Below are 23,903 nucleotides of genomic sequence, written 5' to 3' on the forward strand. Positions count from 1 at the left end.
TAAAGAAGTCTAGAGACTGTCCATTACACAAACCTACAGAACTAAAGTAGTGTAGAGACTGTCCATTACACAAACCTACAGAACTAAAGAAGTCTAGAGACTGACCATTACACAAACCTACAGAACTAAAGAAGTCTAGAGACTGTCCATTACACAAACCTACAGAACTAAAGCAGTCTAGATACTGTCCATTACACAAACCTACAGAACTAAAGCAGTCTAGAGACTGTCCATTACACAAACCTACAGAACTATAGTCTAGAGACTGTCCATTACACAAACCTACAGAACTAAAGCAGTCTAGAGACTGTCCATTACACAAACCTACAGAACTAAAGAAGTCTAGAGACTGACCATTACACAAACCTACAGAACTAAAGAAGTCTAGAGACTGTCCATTACACAAACCTACAGAACTAAAGTAGTCTAGAGACTGTCCATTACACAAACCTACAGAACTAAAGCAGTCTAGAGACTGTCCATTACACAAACCTACAGAACTATAGTCTAGAGACTGTCCATTACACAAACCTACAGAACTATAGTCTAGAGACTGTCCATTACACAAACCTACAGAACTATAGTCTAGAGACTGTCCATTACACACACCTACAGAACTATAGTCTAGAGACTGTCCATTACACAAACCTACAGAACTATAGTCTAGAGACTGTCCATTACACAAACCTACAGAACTATAGTCTAGAGACTGTCCATTACACAAACCTACAGAACTATAGTCTAGAGACTGTCCATTACACACACCTACAGAACTATAGTCTAGAGACTGTCCATTACACAAACCTACAGAACTATAGTCTAGAGACTGTCCATTACACACACCTACAGAACTATAGTCTAGAGACTGTCCATTACACAAACCTACAGAACTATAGTCTAGAGACTGTCCATTACACAAACCTACAGAACTAATAGTCTAGAGACTGTCCATTACACAAACCTACAGAACTATAGTCTAGAGACTGTTCCATTACACACACCTACAGAACTATAGTCTAGAGACTGTCCATTACACAAACCTACAGAACTATAGTCTAGAGACTGTCCATTACACAAACCTACAGAACTATAGTCTAGAGACTGTCCATTACACAAACCTACAGAACTAAAGTCTAGAGACTGTCCATTACACAAACCTACAGAACTAAAGAAGTCTAGAGACTGTCCATTACACAAACCTACAGAACTATAGTCTAGAGACTGTCCATTACACAAACCTACAGAACTAAAGTAGTCTAGAGACTGTCCATTACACAAACCTACAGAACTATAGTCTAGAGACTGTCCATTACACAAACCTACAGAACTATAGTCTAGAGACTGTCCATTACACAAACCTACAGAACTATAGTCTAGAGACTGTCCATTACACAAACCTACAGAACTAAAGAAGTCTAGAGACTGTCCATTACACAAACGTACAGAACTAAAGTAGTCTAGAGACTGTCCATTACACAAACCTACAGAACTAAAGAAGTCTAGAGACTGACCATTACACAAACCTACAGAACTAAAGAAGTCTAGAGACTGTCCATTACACAAACGTACAGAACTAAAGTAGTCTAGAGACTGTCCATTACACAAACCTACAGAACTAAAGAAGTCTAGAGACTGTCCATTACACAAACGTACAGAACTAAAGTAGTCTAGAGACTGTCCATTACACAAACCTACAGAACTAAAGAAGTCTAGAGACTGACCATTACACAAACCTACAGAACTAAAGAAGTCTAGAGACTGTCCATTACACAAACCTACAGAACTAAAGTAGTGTAGAGACTGTCCATTACACAAACCTACAGAACTAAAGAAGTCTAGAGACTGTCCATTACACAAACCTACAGAACTAAAGAAGTCTCTAGAGACTGTCCATTACACAAAGCTAGACAACTAAAGAAGTCTAGAGACTGTCCATTACACACACCTACAGAACTAAAGAAGTCTCTAGAGACTGTCCATTACACAAAGCTACAGAACTAAAGTAGTCTAGAGACTGTCCATTACACACACCTACAGAACTAAAGCAGTCTAGAGACTGTTCATTACACAAACCTACAGAACTATAGTCTAGAGACTGTCCATTACACAAACCTACAGAACTAAAGAAGTCTAGAGACTGTTCATTACACAAACCTACAGAACTAAAGTAGTCTAGAGACTGTCCATTACACAAACCTACAGAACTAAAGCAGTCTAGAGACTGTCCATTACACAAACCTACAGAACTAAAGAAGTCTAGAGACTGTCCATTACACAAACCTACAGAACTAAAGCAGTCTAGAGACTGTTCATTACACACACCTACAGAACTAAAGAAGTCTCTAGAGACTGTCCATTACACAAAGCTACAGAACTAAAGTAGTCTAGAGACTGTCCATTACACAAACCTACAGAACTAAAGCAGTCTAGAGACTGTCCATTACACAAACCTACAGAACTAAAGTAGTCTAGAGACTGTTCATTACACAAACCTACAGAACTAAAGTAGTCTAGAGACTGTTCATTACACAAACCTACAGAACTAAAGTAGTCTAGAGACTGTTCATTACACAAACCTACAGAACTAAAGAAGTCTAGAGACTGTCCATTACACAAACCTACAGAACTAAAGCAGTCTAGATACTGTCCATTACACAAACCTACAGAACTAAAGAAGTCTAGAGACTGTCCATTACACACACCTACAGAACTAAAGCAGTCTAGAGACTGTCCATTACACAAACCTCCAGAACTAAAGCAGTCTAGAGAGATTAACATTGCATCTATCCAGTCAAACCTAGAAAACCAAGAGTTAAGAAAGAAAGAGGAAGAGAAAATAAGATGAATATCCCACCTACCCAATCTGTTGTCGTTGTTCCCAAAGTCCAGTAAGTATTTGACTACGTGGTAGTTATTCCAGACGTACAGAAGATTGTCTCTGGGATTGTAGTCCACCGCTGCTATGTACTGGTACGAGTTAGGGAACAGGATGGACACGAAGGTTTCTTTACTCTGGCTGGTACTGTACATATAATCTATCTTATTCCCCGTGGCCTCGTTGTCGTCGTCCTCGTAGACGCTTTTCACCACGTAGAGCACGCCACACACCATGAAGGCGTTGGAGGCGGTCCGTTTGTCGTAGGCGGTATCCCAGGACCCTTCGACGCGGAGCGTGTACGGGTTAAGCTGCGAGACCACGATGCGTCCGTTGTTCGTCTCCGTGGCGTACAGAACCCAGAGGCCGATTTCGTCGACGGCGAGGTCGATGTCCGACTTGCCGCCCCAGCGGTACGGCGATGTGTCGTGGTAGTTGGCGTTGGCGATGATGGCCTCGCCGCTCTTGATCCGCGTGCGGAGGTCAAACTTGACGATGTTGCGCGTCCGCTCCTTGTTGAAGAATAACGCTCCGTCGTAGACCACGAAGCCTGTCCCGTCCACGCGGTGAGGGAGCTTGTACGTGGTCGTCGGTCGTCCTGTAACATCATTAAAATACATTTTATTTTAAGGGTTTTTCAAAACACCTAGGGGAAGTTTCCCAGACACAGATTAAACCTGGTCCAGGACAAGAAAACAAGATTCTACATTTAAAGAGCTTCTTAGGTCTAATCTGTGTCTGGGAAACTCAGCCATGTCACCCGTGATACAAGTCAGTATTCGACGTCCATCCATGTCTGAGGACGTCAAGAGACAATGTGGAAACTGGCCACTAGGGGCAACGGTGAGCGCTGTTACCTTCAAGTAGGTTTTGTTTTTTGCTCGGTCGTTATAACAATCTGCCTCTGGTGCAAAAAGTTACATTTTCGAATGCAACAATATAAAGTTGTTTTTGATCATTTTGTTTTAAGCCCAAACCTTAACCCTCACCTTAACCACTTGGAGTTAATAACTTAACCTTTAAACAATTTGACATTTGCAACAACTTCGAAATTTGACGTTTCAGACACATGGATAAACGTCTAATTTTGACGTGACAATGTGAGAGCTAGTTGGGGGAAACTGGGCCCTTAAAGTCACGTTACATTAGCAATAAAATCCAACATTAAAAATAAAATAAATCTGAATGAAATGGTCGTAAAATGTTGACCTGCGATGAAGTCCTCTTTTGAGGAGTACTCTATGAGAGTGTCAGTGCGGTAGGGCGTCCAGGGCATGTAGTAAATCTTATCAGAGGCCTGGAATGGATCTTTACACCAGGCTCCTGACTGGTGGTCTGACTCAAACAGGTGTTCGCTCTGGTACACGCCTCGTAGGATACCTGGACACAGGAACACTGCAGAGGGAGGAAGGAGGAGGAGAGAGAGAAAAATGGGATCGTTACATTCAATCCATCCATTGCGTTGATGGTGCATTTACTGAGACGAAGGCTTGTTATCTGTTTACTGTATCATGGTTTTCATTGAGGATGTATCTAAAGGCTAGTTTACTGCTCATTATTCTCACTGTGTATTTCCATGTATTCTCTATGTGTATTTCCATGTATTCTCAATGTGTATTTCCATGTATTCTCTATGTGTATTTCCATGTATTCTATATGTGTATTTCCATGTATTCTCTATTTGTATTTCCATGTATTCTCACTGTGTATTTCCATGTCTTCTCAATGTGTATTTCCATGTATTCTCAATGTGTATTTCCATGTATTCTCTATTTGTATTTCCATGTATTCTCACTGTGTATCTCCATGTATCCTCAATGTGTATCTCCATGTATTCTCAATGCGTATTTCCATGTATTCTCAATGTGTATATCATTGTATTCTCAATGTGTATCTCCATGTATTCTAAATGTGTATATCATTGTATTCTCAATGTGTATCTCCATGTATTCTCAATGTGTATATCATTGTATTCTCAATGTGTATATCATTGTATTCTCAATGTGTATATCATTGTATTCTCAATGTGTATATCATTGTATTCTCAATGCGTATCTCCATGTATTCTCAATGTGTATATCATTGTATTCTCAATGTGTATATCATTGTATTCTCAAGGTGCATCTCCATATATTCTCAATGTGTACATCATTGTATTCTCAATGCGTATCTCCATGTATTCTCAATGTGTATATCATTGTATTCTCAATGCGTATCTCCATGTATTCTCAATGTGTATCTCCATGTATTCTCAATGTGTATCTCCATGTATTCTCAATGTGTATCTCCATGTATTCTCAATGTGTATCTCCATATATTCTCAATGTATACATCATTGTATTCTCAATGTGTACATCATTGTATTCTCAATGTGTTTATCCATATAAGTGTTTTCCTCTGAGTTTCAGGTACTTTAAAAAACTGTTTTAACTGTTTAAAATCAATATGTATGTCTGCTAGCCAGCCAGCCAGCCAGCCAGCCAACCAGCCAGCCAGCCAGCCAGCCAGCCAGCCAGCCAGTCAGTCAGCCAACCAGCCAGCCAGTCAGCCAACCAACCAGCCAGCCAGCCAGCCAGCCAGCCAGCCAGCCAGCCTGCCAGTCAGCCAGCCAGCCAGCCAGTCAGCCAGCCAGCCAGCCAGCCAGCCAGCCAGTCAGCCAACCAGCCAGCCAGCCAGTCAGCCAGCCAGCCAGCCAGCCAGCCAGCCAGCCAGCCAGCCAGCCAGCCAGCCAGCCAGCCAGCCTGCCAGCCTGCCAGTCAGCCAGCCAGCCAACCAGCCAGTCAGCAAGCCAGCCAGCCAGTCAGCCAACCAGTCAGCCAGCCAGCCAGTCAGTCAGCCAACCAGCCAGCCTGCCAGTCAGCCAGCCAGCCAGTCAGCCAGCCAGCCAGCCAGCCAGCCAGTCAGTCAGTCAGTCAGCCAGCCAGCCAGTCAGCCAGCCAGCCAGCCAGCCAACCAGCCAGTCAGCCAGCCAGTCAGCCAGCCAGCCAGCCAGCCAGCCAGTCAGCCAGCCAGCCAGCCAACCAGCCAGCCAGTCAGCCAGCCAGCCAGTCAGCCAGCCAGCCAGCCAGCCAGTCAGCCAGCCAGCCAGCCAGCCAGCCAGCCAGTCAGCCAGTCAGTCAGCCAGCCAGTCAGCCAGCCAGTCAGCCAGCCAGCCAGCCAGTCAGCCATCCAGCCAGCCAATCAATATCTTCTGAATAGGGCTGTGTATGTGTTGTTGTGAGATAAGAGGAGTCGATAAATTAGTAGCAGGTATTCTGGGTCCGGGAAACCAGCCCGACATGTCTTCTATGTGCTAACAGCAGCTAGTCTACTACTAGTGGTATATACTGGCTTACTCAGAGGCTGCCTGTGCAGCCATGTCATACTCCTAATGCCAACTAAACAACTGTAATGGTTACTGGCAATGTGTCGTATGTCGTTTTGTATTGTATCTCTATAGACCCGGACTTTTCCCATGGCCATTTGATGTGTGTCTGTTATCTATGATATTATTATATATATTTAATAACACACAGGGTTATTATATATATCTTAGAGACTCAGGGTTATTATGTGTCTGTTATCTAAGATATTAATATATATATCTTAGAGACTCAGGGTTATTATGTGTCTGTTATCTAAGATATTAATATATATCTCTTAGAGACTCAGGGTTATTATGTGTCTGTTATCTAAGATATTATTTTGGGATAGGGGGTGCTGTTGTCACTTTTTCTGGAAATCGTGTAATTTTTAAACGGCTTCCTACTCAATTCTTGCTCGTACAATATGCATATTATTATTATTATTGGATAGAAAACAGTCTCTAGTTTCTATAGGCGTTGAAATATTGTCTCTGAGTGGAACAGAACTCATTCTACAGCAATTTCCCTGACATGGAGTCAGATTTCACACATCTTGGCCCCTGATCTGGAGTCAGTTTAAAGGTCCCCGTAAATGCTATGAGGATACAGACACTGCTTACGTCTTCCCCTGGATGTCTTTACGTGATGACGCTTTGAATGGTGTCGATTGCGCAATCACAGCCTCTATAAAACAGATCAACGTGTAGGAAGTAACTCTTTTCCAGCTGCGTCGGACGCGCGGCGGACACCGACCTACTATTTTTCCAAGCATTAGTGTAGCCAGTAATATTTATCCGGTCATGTTTTTACTTGTAATAGGTGTTAAAAACATCATAAGGTAGTTCATTTAAACCGTTTTATAGCAATTTATATCCGTTTAGTGCGATTTTGGGACATTTATTTCTGAGACAATTTCAAGCTCTGGGCACGTTTTCAGTTCATGCCGAACGCAGTGGGCATTTCGACATGGCAAGAGGACAGCTTTCGACCAAAAGACGATTAGACCCAAGAAAGGATTCTTTGCCCAAGATTCTGATGGAAGAACGGCTCAAAGTAAGATCAATTTATTATGATAAATCGTGTTTCTGTCGAAAAATGTTACTCGCTAATACCGCCATTTTGTTTCGTGTAGCTTCGTTTGGCGCAAACTGTATTGAAAAGTAAGGATAATTTAAAAAATGTAAATCAGCGATTGTATTAAGAATTAAATTGTCTATCAATCGCTGTCCACCCTATATTTTTTAGTCACGTTTATGAGTATTTATGTATACGACTAGATCACTGTCTAATATTGCGTCCGACATTTTCTGACCAGCTCGGCTACTTTTCTCATTGTATAACCACGATTTTGGTGGCTAAATATCCACATTTTCGAACAAACTGTATATGTATGTTGTAATATGATGTTACAGGAGTGTCATCTGAAGAATTCTGAGAAGGTTAGTGAAAAAATTAATATCTTTTGGCGATGTTGACGTTATCGCTCTCTTTGGCTAGAATCAATGCTCTGGTAATGTTTGCACATGTGCTATGCTAATATAACGATTTATTGTGTTTTCGCTGTAAGACACTTAGAAAATCTGAAATATTGTCTGTATTCACAGGATCTGTGTCTTTCGATTAGTGTATGCTGTGTATTTTTACAAAATGTTTTATGATTAGTAATTAGGTAAGACACGTTGCTCTATCTATTTATTCTAGTCGATTTGTGACGGTGGGTGCAATTGTAAACTATGATATCTACCTGAAATATTCACATTTTTCTAACAAAACCTATCCTATACCATAAATATGTTATCAGACTGTCATCTGAGGAGGTTTTTTCTTGGTTAGTGGCTATCAATATCTTAGTTTAGCCGAATTGGTGATAGCTAGTGGTGTTGGTGGACAAAGAAAAAATGGTCTCTTTTGCTAAGGTGTTTACCTAATAGATTTACATATTGTGTCTTCCCTGTAAAACATTTTAAAAATCGGACATGTTGGCTGGATTCACACGATCTGTATCTTTCATTAGCTGTATTGGACTTGTTAATGTGTGAAAGTTAAATATTTAAAAAAAATATTTTTTTTGAATTTCGCGCCCTGGCTTTTCAGTGGAATGTGGGAGGAGTGCCGCTAGCGGCACCCCAGTCCTAGACAGGTTAATATATATATTTAATAACATCCAGGGTTATTATGTGTATGTTATCTAAGATATTAATAGATATCTCTTAGAGACTCAGGGTTATTATGTGTCTCTTATCTAAGATATTAATAGATATCTCTTAGACGAGAAGAAGAAACATCAAGTGTTTTTCCCATTCTCTCCCTCCCTCTGTTCCCATCAATCTCTCCCTGCCTCCCTCTTCTGTTCCCATCTGTCTCTGCCCCCCTCCTCCGTTTCCATCCCTCTCTCCCTGCCTCCCTCCTCTGTTCCCATCAATCTCTCCCTCCCTCTGTTCCCATCAATCTCTCCCTCCCTCTGTTCCCAACCCTTCCTCTGTTCTCTGTTGATATCCCTCCCTCCCTTCCTCTCTCTCCTCCCTCCTCTGATACCATCCTTCTCTTCTCTCTCCTCCCTCCTCTGATACCATCCTTCTCTCCTCTCTCCTCCCTCCTCTGATACCATCCTTCTCTCCTCTCTCCTCCCTCCTCTGATACCATCCCTCTCTTCTCTCTCTCCTCCCTCCTCTGATACCATCCATCTCTCCCCTTATCTGTTCTTCCTTCTCTCCCTCCTAATTAGTCTCATACCGCTCTCTCCATCTATTTATATTTTTGTCAGAAAACTGCTGAGACACACACACACACACACACACACACACACACACACACACACACACACACATACACACACACACACACAGAGCCACACACACACAGAGCCACACACACACAGAGCCACACACACACACACACACACACACACACACACACACACACACACACACACACACACACACACACACACACACACACACACACACACACACACACACACACACACACACACTGCTGAGTGCATTAGTGTCTAACTAACAGTCTTTTATTCCCTGCTGGTTTTATGAGATTGTTACGGTAATTCCTTTCCCACACCGGCCGTTATTTTACAGAGTCGGAAAACAGGGAACGCTGGGATTGTGTTTTATGATTTATGTGTGTGTGGCTCTGTGTGTGTGTGTGTGTGTGTGTGTGTGTGTGTGTGTGTGTGTGTGTGTGTGTGTGTGTGTGTGTGTGTGTGTGTGTGTGTGTGTGTGTGGCTCTGTGTGTGTGGCTCTGTGTGTGTGTGTGGCTCTGTGTGTGTGTGTGTGTGTGTGTGTGTGGCTCTGTGTGTGTGTGTGTGTGTGTGTGTGTGTGTGTGTGTGTGTGTGTGTGTGTGTGTGTGTGTGTGTGTGTGTGTGTGTGTGTGTGTGTGTGTGTGTGTGTGTGTGTGTGTGTGTGTGTGTGGCTCTGTGTGTGTGTATGTGTGTGGCTCTGTGTGTGTGTGTGTGTGTGTGTGTGTGTGTGTGTGTGTGTGTGTGTGTGTGTGTGTGTGTGTGTGTGTGTGTGTGTGTGTGTGTGTGTGTGTGTGTGTGTGTGTGTGTGTGTGGCTCTGTGTGTGTGTGTGTGTGTGGCTCTGTGTGTGTGTGTGTGGCTCTGTGTGTGTGTGTGTGGCTCTGTGTGTGTGTGTGTGTGTGGCTCTGTGTGTGTGTGTGTGTGTGGCTCTGTGTGTGTGTGTGTGTGTGTGTGTGTGTGTGTGTGTGTGTGTGTGTGTGTGTGTGTGTGTGTGTGTGTGTGTGTGGCTCTGTGTGTGTGTGTGTGTGTGTGTGTGTGGCTCTGTGTCTGTGTGTGTGGCTCTGTGTGTGTGCTGTGTGTGTGTGTGTGTGTGTGTGTGTGTGTGTGTGTGTGTGTGTGTGTGTGTGTGTGTGTGTGTGTGTGTGTGTGTGTGTGTGTGTGTGTGTGTGTGTGTGTGTGTGTGTGTGTGTGTGTGTGTGGCTCTGTGTGTGTTCATGTGTGTGTGTGTGTGTGTGTGTGTGTGTGTGTGTATGTGGCTCTGTGTGTGTTCATGTGTGTGTGTGTGTGTGTGTGTGTGTGTGTGTGTGTGTGGCTCTGTGTGTGCGTGTGTGTGTGTGTGTGTGTGTGTGTGTGTGTGTGTGTGTGTGTGTGTGTGTGTGTGTGTGTGTGTGTGTGTGTGTGTGTGTGTGTGTGTGTGTGTGTGTGTGTGTGGCTCTGTGTGTGTGTGGCTCTCTCTGTGTGTGTGTTCGTGTGTGTGTGTGTTCGTGTGTGTGTGTGGCTCTGTGTGTGTGTGTGTGTGTGTGGCTCTGTGTGTGTGGCTCTGTGTGTGTGGCTCTGTGTGTGTCCATGTGTTTGTGTGTGCATGTAGTATCTGCCTATGTGTACAGTAAATTCTGGGAAGCCGGTGCAGTGCCGGAGTCTTGGGGACTCACTTGTCATGTCGCAGGAATGTCAAGGAACAGATGTCCAGATGTGAGCTTTGGTTTTCCCTTTTTCCCACAATACAATTGAGATTGATTTGAAACAATGGCCGTTATGAAATGCAGTATGGGAACTGTAGTTCTGTTCATTTAGAGATATGGGCATTGTTGGTTGAGTGTTTGGGTTGTATGGCGAGTTGAGAGCAGACCAGAGGGGTAAAACTACAAAAACAGGTTTGATGACAGCCAAGCAGACAACCACAAATAACTGATGATTTTCTGGTTCATTGAGAAATGCTATATGTCCCTTTCCTGTCAGAGTGACCATCTCCACAGAGGAACTCTGGAGCTCTGTCAGAGTGACCATCTCCACAGAGGAACTCTGGAGCTCTGTCAGAGTGACCATCTCCACAGAGGAACTCTGGAGCTCTGTCAGAGTGACCATCGGGTTCTTGGTCACCTCCCTGACCGAGGCCCTTCTCCCCCGATTGCTCAGTTTGGCCTGGCGGCCAGCTCTAGGAAGAGTCTTAGTGGTTCCAAACGTCTTACATTTAAGAATGATGGAGGCCACTGTGTTCTTGGGGACCGTCAATGCTGCAGACATTTATTGGTACCTTTCCCCAGATCTGTGCCTCGACACAATCCTGTCTCGGAGCTCTACGGACAATTCCTTCCACCTCATGGCTTGGTTTTTGCTCTGACATGCACTGTCAACTGTGGGACCTTATATAGACAGGAGTGTGCCTTTCCAAATCACGTCCAATCAATTGAATTTACCATAGGTGGACTCCAATCACGTTGTAGAAACATCTCAAGGATGATCAATGGAAACAGGATGCACCTGAGCTCAGTTTAGAGTCTCATAGCAAAGGGTCTGAATACTTATGTAAACAAGGTATTTCTGTTTTTTACTTTTAATACATTTTCAAATATGTGTACAAACCTATTTTTGCTTTGTCATTATGGGGTATTGTGTGTAGATTGATGTGGAAGAAAATGCATTTAATCTATTTTAGAATAAGGCTGTAACGTAACAAAATGTGGAAAAAAGTCAAGGGGTCTGAATACTTTCTGAATGCACTGTACACTGTTTTCTATGAATTGTAATTTACTGCAGCTTTAAAATACAGTATGTTATGTTGTGTTGCATTCAAAACAATACCAGGCATAACAAAATACAAGGTTATATTTTACAACTTTACTACCATCCAAAATCCTGTCATTTCTGTGATGTGGCGTCATTACTCTAAATTCATACTATCTTAGTATAGTAACAGTGATCTGTATTCTAAATTCATACTATCTTAGTATAATAACAGTGATCTGTATTCTAAATTCATACTATCTTAGTATAGTAACAGTGATGTGTATTCTAAATTCATACTATCTTAGTATAGTAACAGTGATGTGTATTCTAAATTCATACTATCTTAGTATAGTAACAGTGATGTGTATTCTAAATTCATACTATCTTAGTATAGTAACAGTGATCTGTATTCTAAATTCATACTATCTTAGTATAGTAACAGTGATCTGTATTCTAAATTCATACTATCTTAATATAGTAACAGTGATCTGTATTCTAAATTCATACTATCTTAGTATAGTAACAGTGATCTGTATTCTAAATTCATACTATCTTAGTATAGTAACAGTGATATGTATTCTAAATTCATACTATCTTAATATAGTAACAGTGATGTGTATTCTAAATTCATACTATCTTAGTATAGTAACAGTGATCTGTATTCTAAATTCATACTATCTTAGTATAGTAACAGTGATCTGTATTCTAAATTCATACTATCTTAGTATAGTAACAGTGATCTGTATTCTAAATTCATACTATCTTAATATAGTAACAGTGATGTTGAAAGACCTGTCTCTCTGTCGCAGGGTACAAAGCAGTGTAACGTCTGCATCAAATACAATACCACCGAACAACCAAACATGACTTTAAAAACTCAATCTGGTACAGATCAACCAAACAGGACTTTAAAAACTCAATCTGGTACAGATCAAACAAACATGTGAGAGAGCAAACAAAGGACAGAGGTGTGTGTCTGTGTGTGTGTTGCGTGACCGCACGTGTGTGTGTGTGAGAGTGTGTGTCTGTGTGTATATTGCGTGTGTGTGTGTGTGTGTGTGTGTGTGTGTGTGTGTGTGTGTGTGTGTGTGTGTGTGTGTGTGTGTGTGTGTGTGTGTGTGTGTGTCTGTGTGTCTGTGTGTGTATTGCGTGTCCGTGTGTGTGTGACTTACCTTTCTGTTCCACTTCTATCCAAGCCATCACGGAAAGATACGAGGAATAGAAAGAAGAAGAAGAGAGACAAGAAGAGAGAGAGACAAGGAGACAAAAAGAGAGAGAGAAGAAGAGAGAGAGACAAGGAGACAAGAAGAGAGAGAAGAAGAGAGAGAGACAAGGAGACAAGAAGAGAGAGAGACAAGGAGACAAGAAGAGAGAGAGACAAGGAGACAAGAAGAGAGAGAGACAAGGAGACAAGAAGAGAGAGAGACAAGAGAGTGAGACAAGGAGACAAGAAGAGAGAGAGAAGAGAGTGAGACAAGGAGACAAGAAGAGAGAGAAGAAGAGAGAGACAAGAAGACAGAGAGACAAGTGAGAGACAATGAGAGAGAGAGAGAGACAAGAAGAGAGAGAAGAAGAGAGAGAGACAAAAATAGATTAACGTTTCAATAACAAGAGTATTATGATAATACGATCCCTGAGTGTGAGCAATACCAGTGGTGAGAACACACATTCACCGTACACCTTCTCTTCTCAAGGTCTAATACATCTTTAATAAACCATACGTTTTCAATAAAACATGTCATTATCTTCACACTGCAGAGCAGTAGTCAGGTTAACGCTACGCTACTGTGTGTGTGTGTGTGTGTGTGTGTGTGTGTGTGTGTGTGTGTGTGTGTGTGTGTGTGTGTGTGTGTGTGTGTGTGTGTGTGTGTGTGTGTGTGTGTGTGTGTTATCATAATACAATCAGAGATCTCCATAATCTGTTACGATTCATCTGTTCTGATTCAGAGATGTTATTCACACACACACAAAAACAAACAAACAAACACACACACACACACACACACACACACACACACACACACACACACACACACACACACACACACACACACACACACACACACACACACACACACACACAGTAGCGTAGCGTTAACCTGACATACATTAAACACACCACACATTATTGCTGCGGAAAGAAAACAATGTAGATTAAAGTAAGGTACTGGTTAGGGTTATTAATGTGAGGTCATGTTAGGGTTATTAATGTGAGGTCATGTTAGGGTTATTTATGTGAGGTAATGGTTAGGGTTATTAATGTGAGGTCATGTTATGGTTATTAATGTGAGGTAAAGGTTAGGGTTATTAATGTGAGGTCATCATTAGGGTTATTAATGTAAGTTAATGTTATGGTTATTAATGTGAGGTCATCATTAGGGTTATTAATGTGAGGTCATCATTATGGTCATTAAAGTAAGGTAATGGTTAGGGTTATTAATGTGAGGTAATGGTTAGGGTTATTAATGTGAGGTAATGGTTAGGGTTATTAATGTGAGGTAATGGTTAGGGTTATTAATGTGAGGTAATGGTTAGGGTTATTAATGTAAGGCCATCATTAGGGTCATTAATGTAAGTTAATGTCAGGGTTATTAATGTGAGGTCATCATTATGGTTATTAATGTGATGTCCTCATTAGGGTCATTAAAGTAAGGTAAGGGTTAGGGTTATTAATGTGAGGTAATGGTTAGGGTTATTAATGTGAGGTCATCATTAGGGTTATTAATGTGAGGTCATCATTAGGGCCATTAAAGTAAGGTAATGGTTAGGGTTATTAATGTGAGGTAATGGTTAGGGTTGTTAATGTGAGGTAATCATTAGGGTTATTAATGTGAGGTAATGGTTAGGGTTATTAATGTGAGGTAATCATTAGGGTTATTAATGTGAGGTAACGGTTAGGGTACCCTAACCCTAACTGACAGTATCAGAGACTGGTGTTGACTGACAGTATCAGGGACTGGTGTTGACTGACAGTATCAGGGACTGGTGTTGACTGACAGTATCAGGGACTGGTGTTGACTGACAGTATCAGGGACTGGTGTTGACTGACAGTATCAGAGACTGGTGTTGACTGACAGTATCAGAGACTGGTGTTGACTGACAGTATCAGAGACTGGTGTTGACTGACAGTATCAGAGACTGGTGTTGACTGACAGTATCAGGGACTGGTGTTGACTGACAGTATCAGGGACTGGTGTTGACTGACAGTATCAGGGACTGGTGTTGACTGACAGTATCAGAGACTGGTGTTGACTGACAGTATCAGGGACTGGTGTTGACTGACAGTATCAGGGACTGGTGTTGACTGACAGTATCAGGGACTGGTGTTGACTGACAGTATCAGAGACTGGTGTTGACTGAGAGTATCAGAGACTGGTGTTGACTGATAGTATCAGGGGCTGGTGTTGACTGACAGTATCAGGGACTGGTGTTGACTGACAGTATCAGGGACTGGTGTTGACTGACAGTATCAGGGACTGGCGTTGACTGACAGTATCAGAGACTGGTGTTGACTGACAGTATCAGGGACTGGTGTTGACTGACAGTATCAGGGACTGGCGTTGACTGACAGTATCAGGGACTGGTGTTGACTGACAGTATCAGGGACTGGTGTTGACTGACAGTATCAGGGACTGGTGTTGACTGACAGTATCAGAGACTGGTGTTGACTAACAGTATCAGGGGCTGGTGTTGACTGACAGTATCAGAGACTGGCGTTGACTGACAGTATCAGGGACTGGTGTTGACTGACAGTATCAGAGACTGGTGTTGACTGACAGTATCAGGGACTGGCGTTGACTGACAGTATCAGAGACTGGTGTTGACTCTGGTCTATAGTAGTATAATACACCATATAGGGAATATGGCTCTGGTCTATAGTAGTATAATACACTATATAGGGAACATGGTACTATAGTAGTATAATACACTATATAGGGAACAGGGTACTATAGTAGTATAATACACTATATAGGGAACAGGGTACTATAGTAGTATAATACACTATATAGGGAATAGGGCTTTGGTCTATAGTAGTATAATACACTATATAGGGAACAGGGTACTATAGTAGTATAATACACTATATAGGGAATAGGGCTCTGGTCTATAGTAGTATAATACACTATATAGGGAACAGGGCTCTGGTCTATAGTAGTATAATACACTATATAGGGAATAGGGCTCTGGTCTATAGTAGTATAATACACTATATAGGGAATAGGGCTCTGGTCTATAGTAGTATAATACACTATATAGGGAACAGGGTACTATAGTAGTATAATACACTATATAGGGAACAGGGTCTATAGTAGTATAATACACTATATAGGGAACAGGGTACTATAGTAGTATAATACACTATATAGGGAACAGGGTACTATAGTAGTATAATACACTATATAGGGAACAGGGTCTATAGTAGTATAATACACTATATAGGGAACAGGGCTCTGGTCTATAGTAGTATAATACACTATATAGGGAATATGGCTCTGGTCTATAGTAGTATAATACACTATATAGGGAATATGGCTCTGGTCTATAGTAGTATAATTGTCACGCCCTGACCTTAGTTATATATGTTTTCTGTATTATTTTGGTCAGATCAGGGTGTGACGAGGGCGGGTATGTTTGTCTGTCTTGTCTAGGGGTGTTTGTTAGTCTAGGCATATTGTATGTCTATGTTGGCCTGTTATGGTTCCCAATCAGAGGCATCTGTTTATCGTTGTCTCTGATTGGGGATCCTATTTAGGTTGCCATTTTACCTTTTGGTTCCTTGGGTTATTGTCTACGTGTAGTCAGCCAGAAGAGGACTGGCCACCCCTCATAGCCTGGTTCCTCTCCAGGTTTCTTCCTAGGTTTTGGCCTTTCATGGGAGTTTTTCCTAGCCACCGTGCTTCTACACCTGCATTGCTTGATGTTTAGGCTGGGTTTCTGTACAGCACTTCGAGATATTAGCTGATGTACGAAGGGCTATATAAAATAAACTTGATTTGATTTGATTTGTAGTTTCCTGTCAGCACTCGGTTTAAATAGCTTCACGTTCGTTTTGTTACTTTGTTAGTTTTGTTTAGTGTTTATTCTTCATTAAAATAAGTATGTACGCATACCACGCTGCGCCTTGGTCTCATCACTACGACGAACGTGACAATAATACACAATAATACACTATATAGGGAACAGGGTAGCTGATTTAATGAGCCATTCGCAGTTTCACTGTACCGGCCGTGTGTACTTAGACTTGCATGGCTGAATCTTTGAGACAAGCATTATGCTACTGGCAGGATCAACCAGGTAGGAGACAGATCCAATACCAGTTATCCTTCACAACACCTCTTATCACGTCTTCAACAAGAGCTCGTATTTTCCCTTTCAAAATGTGACGTATTATGGACGAACGTCTATTGTTGAAGCATTAATTATGCGTGGTTACAGGGTCAATTCTGCATGGTTACAGGGTTAATTCTGCATGGTTACAGGGTTATTTCTGCATGGTTACAGGATTAAGTCTGCATGGTTACAGGGTTAATTCTGCATGGTTACAGGGTTGATTCTGCATGGTTACAGGGTTAATTCTGCATGGTTACAGAGTTAATTCTGCATGGTTACAGGGATAATTCTGCACGGTTACAGGGATAATTCTGCATGGTTACAGGGATAATTCTGCATGGTTACAGGGATAATTCTGCACGGTTACAGGGTTAATTCTGCATGGTTACAGGGATAATTATGCATGGTTACAGGGATAATTCTGCTTGGTTACAGGGATAATTATGCATGGTTACAGGGATAATTCTGCTTGGTTACAGGGATAATTCTGCGGTCTGTGGTCTGCTCAGTGGTCTGAGCAGCTCCAACTCGGAGCATCAGGAGTTCGCGGCCAGCGCTGGGCAATCGGATTTAATTTATTTTGTAGGCGCCAAGGAAGGCATATATCGATGTTCAACAGGAACCTTTTCAAACGTACCGATATCAACGTCTATTTCTAGTGATCAGGCTGCGCATCTTACGGGGAGGAAATAAATAGACACACGCACACAGGACACGCACACAGGACACTCACACAGGACACGCTATAGTGTGATAACAAACTATTATTATTAACATGTTCTACTTTCTCTCACCTTCTCTCTCATCTACATTTCTCCACCTCCCTTCCTTCCTCTCCCTCTCTCTCTCCCTCTCTCTCTCCATTTCTCCTCCTCCCTCTCTCTCTCTCTCTCTATCTCTCTCTCCATCTCTCTCTCTCTCTCTCTCTCTCTCTCTATCTCTCTCTCTTGCGCTATCTCTCTCTCTCTCTTTCCCTCTCTCTCCATCTCTCTCTCTCTCTCTCTCCCTCTCTCTCTCTCTCCCTCTCTCACCATCTCTCTCCCTCTCTCTCTCCCTCTCCCTCTCTCTCTCTCTCTCTCTCTCTCTCTATCTCTCTCTCTCTCTATCTCTCTCGCTCTCCATCTCTCTCTCTCTCTCTCTCCATCCCTCTCTCTCTCTCTCTCTCCATCCCTCTCTCACTCTCTCTCTCTCTCTCCATCTCTCTCTCTCCCTCTCCCTCTCTCTCTCTCCCTCTCTCTCCATCTCTATCTCTCTCTCTCTCCCTCTCTCTCTCTCTCTCCCTCGCTCTCTCTCTCTCTCTCCATTTCTCCTCCTCCCTCCCATCTCATCCTCTTCATCCTTCACACTTTTTTCCAACCATCCATCCCTCCCTCCCTCCCTCCCTGGCTCCTCTCTCTCCTCTCCTCTCATACAACCCAGTATGCCATCATTAGCTTCATGACATGGATCTAATTCAGCTCTTCCTCCTTCCTTCACCGTATCTCTGTACCCCACCCTCTCCTCAACATCTCTCTGTACCCTACCCTCCTCTTCTCTATCTCTTCACATCGTCTTCTCTCTCTCCCCCCCCCTCTTCTCTCTCTCCCCCACCCTCTCCTCTCTCTCCCACCCTCTTCTCTCTCTCTCCCCCACCCTCTTCTCTCTCTCTCCCCCACCCTCTTCTCTCTCTGTCCCCCACTCTCTTCTGTCTCTCTCTCTCCCTCTATCTCCTCTCTCCCCTCCATATCTCCAATCCCTCTCCATCTCCACCTCACTCCCTCTTTCTCGCTCTTTCCTCTCCTCCTGTCCTCCTCTCCCACACTCCTCTCGCCCTCTCCTCCACCAACCTCTCTCTCTCTCTCTCTCTCTCTCTGTCTGTCGGTCTCTCTCTCTCACGCTCTCTCAGATATAAATTGGTAATCGAGAGCCCTGGTCTCCATGCCGACAGTTCTCCAGTGTTCCGTGGGGGCCTTATCAAGTGATTTCTGGGTTTTAGATCATAATTGAAGTGTGTGTGTGTTTGTGTGTGCATGTGTGCGTGTGTGCGCATGCATATGTCTACGTACGTGCGTGCATATTGTATGTGTGTGTGTGTGTGTGTGTGTGTGTTATGCAGTAATTCCTGGTGTTTTACACAGATCTGACAGAACGGTCATAATAGGGAGAACAAGATGATTGTATCTCTTAATTAGCTTTAACACAGAGCAACAAAAGCAGTTGCTCTGAAATAGATCGTGTGGGGGTATATTACCAGCGTATCGCTAACTCCTATGATAAAATGAGTGGATATTATTAGCGTATCGCTAACTCCTATGATAAAATGAGTGGATATTATTAGCATATCGCTAACTCCTATTATAAAACGAGTGGATATTATTAGCATATCGCTAACTCCTATGATAAAATGAGTGGATATTATTAGCATATCGCTAACTCCTATTATAAAACGAGTGGATATTATTAGCATATCGCTATCTCCTATTATAAAACGAGTGGATATTATTAGCATATCGCTAACTCCTATGATAAAATGAGTGGATATTATTAGCATATCGCTAACTCCTATTATAAAACGAGTGGATATTATTAGCATATCGCTATCTCCTATTATAAAACGAGTGGATATTATTAGCATATCGCTAACTCCTATGATAAAATGAGTGGATATTATTAGCATATCGCTAACTCCTATTATAAAACGAGTGGATATTATTAGCATATCGCTATCTCCTATTATAAAATGAGTGGCTATTATTAGCATATTACTATCTAACCCCTATGTTAAATTGAGTGGGCGTTATTAGCATATGGCTAACTAACTCCTATGATAAATACAGTGTAATGCATACGCTACTGAGCTAATAAGGTAATTGTAGGTGTTGTTGGAGAACTTAATGTTAATGAATGAAGTACAGGCCCAGGAAATGCAAATGGTGACACGTTATATGAGCCACCTGTGTGTGGTGAACACTGAATGCTATATTATAAGTCATTTATAGGTTGTTACGAAGTCCAATGACAGGTTATGAATGCTAATAGCATAGGACAGATTTTTTATCACCACGGCAGGGCCTAGAGTTGTTCTCCACAGTAGGGCCTAGAGTTGATCCCCATGACAGGGCCCAGAATTGTTCACCACGGTAGAGCCCAGAGTTGTTCACCACGGCAGGGACCAGAATTGTTCACCACGGTAGGGCCCAGAGTTGTTCACCATGGCAAGGCCCAGAGTTGTTCACCATGGCAGGGCCCATAGTTGTTCACCACGGCAGGGCCCAGAGTTGTTCACCACGGCAGGGCCCATATTTGTTCATTACAGTAGGGCCCAGAGTTGTTCACAGTTGTTCACCATGGCAGGGCCCAGAGTTGTTCACCACAGTAGGGCCCAGAGTTGTTCACCACAGTAGGGACCAGAGTTATTCACCATGTCAGGGCCCAGAGATGTTCACCATGGCAGGGCCCAGAGTTGTTCACCATGGCAGGGCCCAGAGTTGTTCACCACAGCAGGGCCCAGAGTTGTTCACCACGGCAGGGCCCAGAGTTTATCCCCACGGCAGGGCCCAGAGTTGTTCGCCACGGCAGGACCCAGAGTTGTTCACCACGGCAGGGCCCAGAGTTGTTCACCACAGCAGGGCCCAGAGTTGTTCCTCGTCAAGTGTTAATGTCTAAGATTCTGTGTTAAGTATGACGTCTGAATGGAACCAGTAATGTCTGAATGGAACCAGTGACGTCTGAATGGAACCAGTGACGTCTGAATGGTACCAGTGACGTCTGAATGGTACCAGTAACGTCTGAATGGTACCAGTAACGTCTGAATGGAACCAGCAACGTCTGAATGGTACCAGTGATGTCTGAATGGTACCAGTGATGTCTGAATGGTACCAGTGACGTCTGAATGGTACCAGTAACGTCTGAATGGTACCAGTGATGTCTGAATGGAACCAGGGACATCTGAATGTTACCAGTGATGTCTGAATGGAACCAGTGATGTCTGAATGGAACCAGTGACGTCTGAATGGTACCAGTGACGTCTGAATGGTACCAGTGATGTCTGAATGGAACCAGGGACATCTGAATGGTACCAGTGATGTCTGAATGGAACCAGTGATGTCTGAATGGAACCAGTAACGTCTGAACGGTACCAGTGACGTCTGAATGGTACCAGTAACGTCTGAATGGAACCAGTAACGTCTGAATGGTACCAGTGATGTCTGAATGGTACCAGTGATGTCTGAATGGTACCAGTAACGTCTGAATGGTACCAGTAACGTCTGAATGGTACCAGTGATGTCTGAATGGTACCAGTGATGTCTGAATGGTACCAGTGACGTCTGACTGGAACCAGTGATGTCTGAATGGTACCAGTGATGTCTGAATGGAACCAGGGATGTCTGAATGGAACCAGGGACATATGAATGGTACCAGTGATGTCTGAATGGAACCAGTGATGTCTGAATGGTACCAGTGATGTCTGAATGGAACCAGTGACGTCTGAATGGTACCAGTGACGTCTGAATGGTACCAGTAACGTCTGAATGGTACCAGTAACGTCTGAATGGTACCAGTAACGTCTGAATGGAACCAGTAACGTCTGAATGGTACCAGTGATGTCTGAATGGTACCAGTGATGTCTGAATGGTACCAGTGACGTCTGAATGGTACCAGTAACGTCTGAATGGTACCAGTGATGTCTGAATGGAACCAGGGACATCTGAATGGTACCAGTGATGTCTGAATGGAACCAGTGATGTCTGAATGGTACCAGTGATGTCTGAATGGAACCAGTGACGTCTGAATGGTACCAGTGACGTCTGAATGGTACCAGTGATGTCTGAATGGAACCAGGGACATCTGAATGGTACCAGTGATGTCTGAATGGAACCAGTGATGTCTGAATGGAACCAGTAACGTCTGAACGGTACCAGTGACGTCTGAATGGTACCAGTAACGTCTGAATGGAACCAGTAACGTCTGAATGGTACCAGTGATGTCTGAATGGTACCAGTGATGTCTGAATGGTACCAGTGATGTCTGAATGGTACCAGTGACGTATGAATGGTACCAGTAACGTCTGAATGGTACCAGTAACGTCTGAATGGTACCAGTGATGTCTGAATGGTACCAGTGACGTCTCAATGGAACCAGTGACGTCTGAATGGTACCAGTGACGTCTGAATGGTACCAGTAACGTCTGAATGGTACCAGTGATGTCTGAATGGAACCAGGGACATCTGAATGGTACCAGTGATGTCTGAATGGAACCAGTGATGTCTGAATGGTACCAGTGATGTCTGAATGGAACCAGTGACGTCTGAATGGTACCAGTGACGTCTGAATGGTACCAGTGATGTCTGAATGGAACCAGGGACATCTGAATGGTACCAGTGATGTCTGAATGGAACCAGTGATGTCTGAATGGAACCAGTGACGTCTGAATGGTACCAGTGACGTCTGAATGGAACCAGTGATGTCTGAATGGTACCAGTGATGTCTGAATGGAACCAGTAACGTCTGAATGGAACCAGTGACGTCTGAATGGTACCAGTAACGTCTGAATGGAACCAGTGATGTCTGAATGGTACCAGTTATGTCTGAATGGTACCAGGGACATCTGAATGGTACCAGTGACGTCTGAATTGTACCAGTAACGTCTGAATGGAACCAGTAACGTCTGAATGGTGGTCGATTTAAGGAGTGAGAGTGAAGTGTGAGGAGGTTTCGAACACAGCAAAAAAACAGGAGGGAAGGAGGAAGTGAGGAAGAGAGGGAGAGAGGAAGGGAGGGAGAGAGGGAGAGAGGAAGGGAGGAAGAGAGGGAGAGAGGGAGAAAGGGAGAGAGGGAGAGAGGAAGAGGGAGAGAGGGAGAGAGGGAGACAGGGAGAGAGGAAGGGAGGAAGAGAGGGAGAGAGGAAGGGAGGAAGAGAGGGAGAGAGGGAGAAAGGGAGAGAGGGTGAGAGGGAGAGAGGAAGAGGGAGAGAGAGGGAGAGAGGGGGAAAGAGACAAAGAAACTAGTTTCCTCTCTACAGGGGAAACTTTATCCAGGTGGTGTTCCTCTCTACAGGGGAAACTTTATCCAGGTGGTGTTCCTCTCTACAGGGGAAACTTTATCCAGGTGTTGATCCTCTCTACAGGGGAAACTTTATCCAGGTGGTGTTCCTCTCTACGGGGGAAACTTTATCCTGGTGGTGTTCCTCTCTACGGGGGAAACTTTAACCAGGTGTTGTTCCTCTCTACAGGGGAAACTTTATCCAGGTGGTGTTCCTCTCTACAGGGGAAACTTTATCCAGGTGGTGTTCCTCTCTACGGGGGAAACTTTATCCTGGTGGTGTTCCTCTCTACGGGGGAAACTTTAACCAGGTGTTGTTCCTCTCTACAGGGGAAACTTTATCCAGGTGGTGTTCCTCTCTACAGGGGAAACTTTATCCAGGTGGTGTTCCTCTCTACAGGGGAAACTTTATCCAGGTGTTGTTTCTCTCTACAGGGGAAACTTTATCCAGGTGTTTTTCCTCTCTACAGGGGAAACTTTATCCAGGTGGTGTTCCTCTCTACAGGGGAAACTTTATCCAGGTGTTGTTCCTCTCTACAGGGGAAAATTTATCCAGGTGGTGTTCCTCTCTACAGGGGAAACTTTATCCTGGTGGTGTTCCTCTCTACAGGGGAAACTTTATCCAGGTGGTGTTCCTCTCTACAGGGGAAACTTTATCCAGGTGGTGTTCCTCTCTACAGGGGAAACTTTATCCAGGTGGTGTTCCTCTCTACAGGGGAAACTTTATCCAGGTGGTGTTCCTCTCTACAGGGGAAAATTCATCCTGGTGGTGTTCCTCTCTACAGGGGAAACTTCATCCTGGTGGTGTTCCTCTCTACAGGGGAAACTTTATCTAGGTGTTGATGCTCTCT

General features: G+C 43.4%; 1 protein-coding gene across 1 annotated transcript in view; it reads right to left on the reverse strand.

The window, feature by feature from the left end:
• The window catches only part of LOC120038711 (adhesion G protein-coupled receptor L3-like), a 137,434-nt gene that overhangs the window by 52,339 nt on the left and 61,192 nt on the right, over window positions 1–23,903 (reverse strand). Inside the window, exons 5-6 of the mRNA XM_038984376.1 lie at window positions 4,085–4,270; window positions 2,859–3,473 (exon numbers count right to left, since the gene is read on the reverse strand). Of these exons, the coding sequence (XP_038840304.1) occupies window positions 2,859–3,473; window positions 4,085–4,270 (801 nt within the window). The remainder of the gene's footprint in view (window positions 1–2,858; window positions 3,474–4,084; window positions 4,271–23,903) is intronic.

Source organism: Salvelinus namaycush, unplaced genomic scaffold (genome assembly GCF_016432855.1).
Source record: "Salvelinus namaycush isolate Seneca unplaced genomic scaffold, SaNama_1.0 Scaffold236, whole genome shotgun sequence".
Lineage (NCBI taxonomy): Eukaryota > Metazoa > Chordata > Actinopteri > Salmoniformes > Salmonidae > Salvelinus > Salvelinus namaycush.